Source organism: Ruditapes philippinarum, unplaced genomic scaffold (genome assembly GCF_026571515.1).
Source record: "Ruditapes philippinarum isolate M1 unplaced genomic scaffold, ASM2657151v2 ctg18167_1_1_1_1, whole genome shotgun sequence".
In the NCBI taxonomy this organism is placed as follows: Eukaryota; Metazoa; Mollusca; class Bivalvia; order Venerida; family Veneridae; genus Ruditapes; species Ruditapes philippinarum.
In genome coordinates, this window is record NW_026860519.1 from 1 (window position 1) to 9,293 (window position 9,293).

The following is a 9,293-nucleotide window of genomic DNA, read 5'->3' on the forward strand; positions in this document are numbered from 1 at the left end:
AATAGGAATTATCCATTATAGTTGTGTTTCTTTGTGTTACCAAAGTTTTATTTTATGATTTAAAAGTTGGTCCTCATCCGAACCATTTGAAATACACAAAAGACTGCGGTTCAATAATCGTAGCTAACGAAGGTTCTTCTGGGAAAGATGAAGGTGGTACCTATACGGATCCTGAGGGGTCGGTCCCATTATAGTTGTGTTTCTTTGTGTTACCAAAGTTTTATTTTATGATTTAAAAGTTGGTCCTCATCCGAACCATTTGAAATACACAAAAGACTGCGGTTCAATAATCGTAGCTAACGAAGGTTCTTCTGGGAAAGATGAAGGTGGTACCTATACGGATCCTGAGGGGTCGGTCACTATCATTCATGGTGAGAGGACAGGCAATCCGTCTGTGAGGCTTGTTGATTTCTCAACATTCAATGTCGGGGAAGCCAATTACAAGTACGTCGAAAGTTTCAGATAATTTTTTAAGTGCATGATGCAAATACAAAGACAGCAGTGTTATATTTAGAACAGTAAATAATGTTATCAAAATAACACGATTAAAAAAATAATAATACCCTAGGTATTTGGAAAAGATGATTATACCAAATTCAGATAATAAAACACGTATTAACTGACACAATTCAGATATTGTTCAAACAGTCTTAATCTTCTGAACTTAAAACATGATAATTCTTTAACTTATTTTTATTTTATTACTTACACGCACACACATAAATCATAGTTCTCTTTGTTTCAGTCAAAATTTGCGGGTGCCATCTCTGTATATACCTAGTAATCTGATATCACCAAGAACACGTGTTTCCCAGGATATAGAGCCAGAATATGTAACCATTAGTGCAGATGGTCGAACAGCATATGTCACACTTCAGGTTAAATTATGATATTTCTAATTAACAATTTAAGGTGATATGTTAGTAGTGCTTATAAAGTCGAATCTGTAAGAAATGATGATACAATACAAGTGAGCCGATTGAGTGCTCAAGTTGGTACTTTTGGATGCTTTCTGCAGTGTACTAAAATTGAGTTTCATTTTTGGACACCCTTCTTGTAATAGTAGAGTTGTACTAGGAAAAAAGAAATAATATTGCGAAGTTATGCCATGTTTCAGGAGAACAGTGCTGTAGCAGAAGTAAATATTAACAACGGTGTTATTGACAAGATCAGTCCATTACCTAAAAAGTCATGGGATTCTTCTGGCATTGATGTAAGCGATCGAGATGGAGGTAATGGCACGTCTGGTACATATTCAAGCTTTTTGCTCATGAAAGCGCCAGCTATGTGGTTTGTCGCATGACCAGTTGATGTCTTATTTCTTATTATAACGAACAAGCGATTAATTACGAACTTTGAAATCGGTCGTAATTTTCTGAAATTTAAGGATGAAGAAAAGGTTTGCATGTAGAAAAATATTGGCGATACCTCTTTTATAACATCATTTTGATGTGAATATTTAAAATATTAAAATTTCTTTTCTACACTGGTCAAGTGATAGAAAGCCTTTCATTTTCAACAGGTTTCCGAAACTTGCAATTTTAACAGCATACACAATATGCATTTCCATGCTGGTCGATAGTATAGTTGCTGGGCATTTCCATTACTAAACGCTAAATAATCCAATATTTGTCACCAAACTAAGACAATATAGATAAACCTGTAAAATTTGGTAACACCATATGGTTGGAATTGCATATTAAAATGCCAAAACAATACATAAGTTCGACATTCATAAAAAAACAACAATAATATTGTATATAGAGAGAAATAAAAAGATAAAGTATGATCAATATGTATATTGTGTGTACCGTTAGCAGTGGTGTTAATATCATTAATATCACACTTATTGTTGCTTAGCTTTTCCCGTTACGCTTTGGTTTGCAGGTCCATTCAGACGACATATTTTATTTTCCTTCTTTTTTGCCATTAAATAGAATTACTACGATTGAATAAGTCAGAAATATGTTTATATGAGAATGACGGTGTCGCCGTGATAGATATAGATATTGCAATAGTGTCAAGTCTTAACCCACTTCCTAGAAAATCTTAAAATATTTGAATATTAAATCAACAAAAGGATATCTTAAAATCGTTATTAAAGATTGTCATAGAAGTACATAAAATTTACATTACGCTAGAAACAGAAATTTCCAAAATATGTAAATTTAAAATTAAGATTTAAAGCATACCGTGAACACCGAAGCTTTTATTAAGCTTCGCAGTCTGTTGTACTGATATAATTGTTGTTTTCTAAATACAAAATACAGCTCATGCACATTTAGTAAGATTTATTATAAGCAGTTTTCATGTTGTCAGTGTAAAAACTAAAACCGGATATAGTAGACGGGGACAGTTTAACAAGAAAATGTTATACTGTATGTAGATTGTCCGCATCACAATATTGAATAATAAAATAAAAGTATATTTGTAAATGACGTGTATTTTGTATGACAATAGGTGTTCACAGGAGAATGTTTTCTGGACTACAATCATTGCGTCAGCCAGGTGTGATAAAATCAATAGAAATTGGCAGAAAAAAGTTTCTATTTACTGCGGATGAAGGTGCTGTGAAGACTATGACAAATGCTATACATGGAAAAGTCTGGACTGACATGACTGCTGCAAAATCTATAGGTACATCGTTGCTTGTTCAACTTATGACGATCTTCGAGCATCCTTAAGATGATAACAATGAAACAATAAATTATTTTTAAAAAAAACACCTGTACAATCGTGACAATTTTTATTGTTTGCTTAATTTATGCACAGAATGTAATTATAGTTGGATACTTTCAATTGAATTGAATTGATTAACAGTCAAATTAGTATAGCACTCATAAAAACTGACAGCCCTTTTATTTTTGTAATGTAAAACTGTACAATGCAAATGAAATTGAATGAAATTGACAATTTCATTTTAGAGTAAGAAAACAGATATTATATCATTTCAATATGCTTTACATAAACCAGGCGAGATATATATCCTTTATTGATTTGCAGTAAAATCTATCAGTGCATCAGAAACAGACCTAATAGCGAACGTTAACAATGACGAAATGCTAGGTACGTGTGTACGAGTATTTTCCACAGGATGTGTAACTAACAACATTACAAATGTATCAATTAAGCTATCTAATAGCGAGCAGTTTGTCAAACAATAAATACTACTTTCATTATACTGCTTTTAAATGACATACATATTCACTTTTTATTGTTGGTACATTACATTCTACATAACAATTTGCTAAATATCAACTGACATCCAAATCTATAGTACGGGATAGAAAAAAATTGTGATTGATAACGATACTTTAATGGTAATCTCAGGTCGACTTCAAGTTAGTACAGTTGATGGAAAGGATCCATTTAATGGACAATACATGCATCTAGAGGCATTTGGTGGCCGAGGGTTCTCTATATGGGACTCAAGTAATCTCGCTAGCCCAGTATATGACAGTGACGGTACGCTTGAGGAATATATGGAAGCCTTTGACAAAAAAGTTTTTAACACCGACTACATTTCTAATTTGTATTACCAGTCACCTGAGCAGCACAGAGATGCCGTATCCTATAAACAGGTAATTTCTCATTTCATAATAAATAACTGATTATATATACACAGTACCTAATGTGATACATTATATACACAATACTTATATTAAGATATGAGAAATGTATTTTACATGTCGGATTTGAAGTATTGCCACGAGCTGATAAAAGGAAAATACGTAATTTTGTATACAGTAAACGAAAGGAACTTCAAAAAAAAAATCGCAAAGGAGTAAAAGAGTATCATATAGTATCTAGCATCGAGTATTAATAACAAGTCTGAAATATCGTTGTGAAAAGCGTGTAACTAATACTTCATTATATATTAACTGTAATGTTATTAGTTAGGTAACGGTATACAGTAAAATCTCTGAAAACCGGACCCTGTCCGGACTTGACCAAAAGTTCAGTTTTCAGAGGATTTTTATGCAAGTTTAGCTTTATAGTTATAGAAAAATGTCCGGTTTTCGGAATTCAGAGGTTCCGGTTTTTAGAGGATTTTTTTAATGAATTTGTAAGGAGAAAATACGGGACTTTGAAAATCGTCCGGTTTTCAGATGATTCCGGTTTTCAAAGGGTCCGGTTTTTAGAGTTTTTACTGCATAAGCTTATGGAATTTTCACTTAATACACACATAATCGTATTGTAATTTACCGAACAGGGAGCGAAAGTAACAGGTCTGGATATCGCTGAAGACAATGGAACGACATTTCTGGTTGTTGGCACATGGAGTACAGGAACGTTATATACGTACACCGTTGACTTAAGTACCGGACAACCTTTACCACAATTTCAGAGTGTTGTAAGAGCCGGTATAACAGACCTACCGTGGAGAGATTTGTACCAAAACCAAACTGTTGGCGATCTGTATATAACTGACATTGGGTATGTTTTTAAAATAAATAAAAAATACTGCATTTCCTGGATTATAAAAATTATTCAGTTAAGAAATAGGATTATTTGTTAACTGTAATTAAAAAACGCAGGTAAGTTATATACTTTAAGTTAAATGCGTTAAGGAGCATAACTACTAAATATATAGTCTTACAAGTGTCTTTCAAAAGACCATGTTATCATTTTATTATATTCATGGGAGATAAAACATTGAATAGAAAAAACAAATTGGAGAAAATAAACTAAATGCAAATACCTTTTAACAATATCTGTACCATTATGCAAAGTAGTTGTGCTGTATCAAATATCGTTATTCAAATTGTCTAAGGTTTTATTATCATACACATGTGGTTATTAAGTTTATGGAAATTAAGGACACGACATTCTGTCATTATAAATGATACCCCAGTCATAAGAGTAGTTCCGTCCTTAAATAGAATATCTAACTGATGTGATGAAATTATTACTATTTACAGAATCATCCCGAGCGACCAAAGTCCTACAGATAGTCCTCTTGTGTATGTTATTAGCACGGGGGCAGGTGCCCTGTCACTCTACTCTATTGAATTTATGTCTTCCAGTATTCCTGGTCCAGTCGGAAAATAAGTTTCGACTCCTCTCACATATTTTGTCGCTTGTATAATCTGCTTTGATTAAAACTAAAACATACTAATTTTGTGGCTTTGCTATTATTTTATTCCAAATAGGTTTTCAAACGATGTACTTTCGAGAAAGTTTTCCCGAGTTATTGAGATGAGCTCTTCTAAGCATGAGTGGATCATCTGCTTGTTTATGATCTTGCTCATGTTCATACAAAATAAATATGTACTTAATTCGTACCAATTGATGAAAATAATCTACATTAAGATAAAGAACAACGGCAAGATTTATTGTACTAAAACAAAGAATGGTATTATTCAATTATTATAATACATTACAGAGCCGTACATATGCATTGTTAATGTATATTTACATATAAAAAGTAGAAATGATATTAATTTAAAAAAAGTAATACTAGTAGTCAGCTGAAGATGTTGATACTTTATGTTAATGGATTTTTTACGAGAACTGAATTATTTTGCATCGTTACATTAACCATCATTGAATTATTCCATGACATAGTTAAACGAGTCAAATTAATGGACAAACATAAATTCAGTGTGAGCTTTTTGAATATTATCCGAACCATTGTTCAAAGTTTTTATTTTTCACCATTCTTATCCCATTTCATTACAATATTGGAGGGTTGATGCTTTGTTTACGTACATCAACATGTTTATTTGTTTGGTTGGGTTTAACGTCACATCGACACAATATAGGTTCCTGCTTTACTGGTGGAGGAAGACCTAAGGTGCCCTTCCATGCATTATTTACATCAACATGTGGAAGCACGAGGAAGCACTTACAGAGTACTGTAATGCTATAATTTAACTAGCAGATATGTTGAATTAATATTCACCACTGAATGATCCAAATCAGTTGAGCATTATATAAGTAGTATTACGATACAAACATCTGGATAAAATGTGCTCCCTCTGAAGCATTAATCACAACAAAAATTACACGAACATTGCAGACAAGGTTTGATTGAGTCTGTAGATGAGGGATAATGGAAAAAATACAACATAATGGCCCTAAGCACCGGCTTGAGCGACACTCAATTTGCAACACGTGCTGAAAACAATGATCCCGAAGGACGAGAAAAATATAACAACCCTAAAGTGAAATACGGGGCAACTTTTTACAGTTTCCAAATGGCACTTGACACCTGATGTTTGGAAGTATAAAATTTCTGGATAAAATGTGATCCCCCGGAAGAATTAAACACAACAAAATAACATGAAAATTACAAAGACAAAAAAATACATCCTTTTGAGACAATATCATGAATATGACAATAACATATCACTTTGATTGTATCATAGATAATAATGTTTATAGTACTCATGAATATTGTCATTCATCACATAAATATTCATATTTTATAATTTAGAACTCATAAAACATATTTTTTTACAGAAATCATAAGAATATCAAAATGCTACATCTCTATTGTTTCGAAACTATCTAAAATACTTATAGAAACTTTGCACATTGTAGATCGATCAACATTAAGTATGTTTATGTTAAAACAGCATGCTTACAGATTATGCTAATATTCATGAAAAATTTGAAAATGTATTAAAAGTACATATTGTCAAATGAACAAAGAAAGTTATTTTCACACTGCAAACAGTACCTTAAATAGCTCATGATATGCGAATTAGCCTTTACTGCGTTAATAGACCGGTAGAAATATGTTGATAAATTTTGCAAAATCAGCCATTCATTGCACAAAGCATGCACGTAAAGTAAGTATTTTAAGCAAGTATTTTAAGTTAGTAAGTAAGTAGGTAGGTAGGTAGGCAGGCAGACAGGCAAGCAAGCAAGCAAGCAAGCAAGCAAGCAAGTAAGCAAACAAAGAAGCAATCAAGAAAGTAAGTAATTAAGTAAGTAAGTAAGTATATAAGTAAGTAAGCAAGCAAGTAAGCAAGTAAGTAAGTAATTAAGTAAGTAAGTAAGTAAGTAAGTAAGTAAGTAAGTAAGTAAGTAAGTAAGCAAGTTAGTAAGTAAGTAAGTAAGTAAGTACGTAAGTAAGTACGTAAGTAAGTAAATAAGTAAGTAAGTAAGTAAGTAAGAAGGTAAGTAAGCAAGCAAGCAAGCCAGTAAGTAAGTAGGTAGGTAAGTAACGACGTTATTTAATGTGGCTAACACATTCGGTTTCCTGATCTTTCATGCGAGTCTCAATATAAATAATTTATTGAATTGTGAATACTATTACTTTTCTTGAAGTCATAATAATTAATAATTTGATTTTTTTTAAAATTTGTTTTGCTCATTTGAAGGCAGGTAGCTTGAATGAGAGATATGAAATGTAAAGCGTTACATCTCTCACGCCCCTCTCTTTCCATACTTCAACATTATTTAACAATGTTCAATATTCAACGCAAAATTTAATCGAATCATGATCCCGAATGACCAGAAAAGATATTATAATATTGAAATGTTCTTGCATGAAACAGAGACATTTTCATCATTGGAATTTTAAAAATGAGCAAAATGTCATTTGCTATATCTGAACTGTTACTGATGTCTTGATGCTTTTGATATTTATATCAAAATATTAATGAATAAATATGAACAAAATCAAACTCATGAATAAATCATGATTTTAAAACATCCTGAATTAATGAAGCAGAGAAATAATGTAGACAAGAAATAACCCTTACGTAGGTGTATTTCAAACGACATAAAACAAAACTCAACATCAGTAAAGAATCAAGACTCCAAAACGCATCAGCTATAATATAATGTTTCTATTTTTTCCAGACATAAAAAAGTTTTCAGTTATAACAGAAAGTAATGAAATCACAAATACATAGCTTTAGCTAAATTGCCTCTACGACTTTTTTTTTTGAAACACATCAATTATCAATATGAAATTGATAACGTTTAATGCATTTTCATAAATAATCATCATTTGTCTCATCGTACGAAGATATTGCATGCTAGCGGGACAACTATCCGAATCCAGTTGCTATATTGCATTCAACTTCATACAAAAAATAAAGAAAAAAGCTGTTTTAGAACGAACAACAATTCACATCAAAAGCGTTTACAACATAAATTAATCGTTAAAATCCTAATTCTTTCAAGTCAAGTACAAATAAAGAATGCAATGCCACTAGCAGAAAGAGCGAATCAATAGGAAATGAAATCCTTTAATTTCAACTTCTGATATGACAATTTGTAATTCAATGTAGTAGACGAGACACCATCAGTCAACTGGCAAAAGGTTCGACACATAAATCATTCCATTTGATGTTCACATGAACCATACGTCCCAAAGATAATCAGAAGGATAATTATAATAAAGCAGGAAATGACAATAATCATGTCTGTCCCGAGTAATGTTATAAATGTATTGAATTAAGAACAATTGATAATATTGTAATAATACATCTTGCAGACGTTGATCATCCTAGAATCTGGTAGTTTTATCTAATTTGCTTTACCTTTTTGTCACAGGGGATTTATATGTGAATAAAGCTTTTTTCTGAACGAAGAAAAATTGCCTTATTGAGTAAAGAAAAAATAACATCTTCAATAGTTGCTTAACTTGGTACAAATTCTGTATACTTTTGTACACAATACCACAATAAGTATTTTATTTTATGTTAGAAGAACTTTGATCACATTAGAATTTTAAAATTAAGATCTATTTTTCAGATAATGCAGTAGTATGTGGCTATCCTGTAGATAGTTTACTCATAATTAATAATGTAATTTTACATACAAAGGATAGCAGAATGATATTTTTCAACTGCGACATTTGTAATGAGTTATGTCAAAAGGAAATGTTGATAAAATACATCACAGAATCCTTTAAAGCCAACACAGGAACAGTATTTACAATATAATTATATTATTATTAAATTATCGTCTATATGTTTGTTCACATTGTCTTGTAAAATGATGTAAGGAGACAGATGTTATTATTACCCCTCACATTTTTCGTAATGTTAATTTCCCATAGGCCTCTGGGAGTTATTCTTACTGTTAATGCAAGTATACCACGTGACTAAGAATTTTGTACTGTTACATAGGTTATAACAGTATTTTTTAACAGTATAAAATCTGGTCACGTGGTCTAGTTTTCTAAATAAAATGGCTGCCATTTTTTCTCGATTCATTTTTATTTTCAACGATAGGGCATCGCCGAAATAACTATTACTGTCATAAAATTTAGTTCTTTGCACCCTAGAGTTCCTTTCGCGTATAAAATATCTTTTTGTTGAATAGTCAAA

At 31.6% G+C, this 9,293-nt stretch overlaps 1 protein-coding gene across 1 annotated transcript; it reads left to right on the forward strand.

Moving 5' to 3' along the window:
* Nucleotides 1-218: 218 nt before the first annotated feature.
* On the forward strand, nucleotides 219-5,119 carry LOC132760453 (mesenchyme-specific cell surface glycoprotein-like; the record flags this gene model as incomplete). The annotated part of the gene is made up of 8 exons (XM_060752426.1): nucleotides 219-444; nucleotides 746-878; nucleotides 1,118-1,232; nucleotides 2,461-2,637; nucleotides 3,004-3,066; nucleotides 3,331-3,581; nucleotides 4,214-4,437; nucleotides 4,923-5,119. Coding segments are annotated over 8 exons (1,319 nt in total), but the record flags the coding sequence as incomplete, so codon positions are not given.
* Between the last annotated feature and the right edge of the window lie 4,174 nt (nucleotides 5,120-9,293).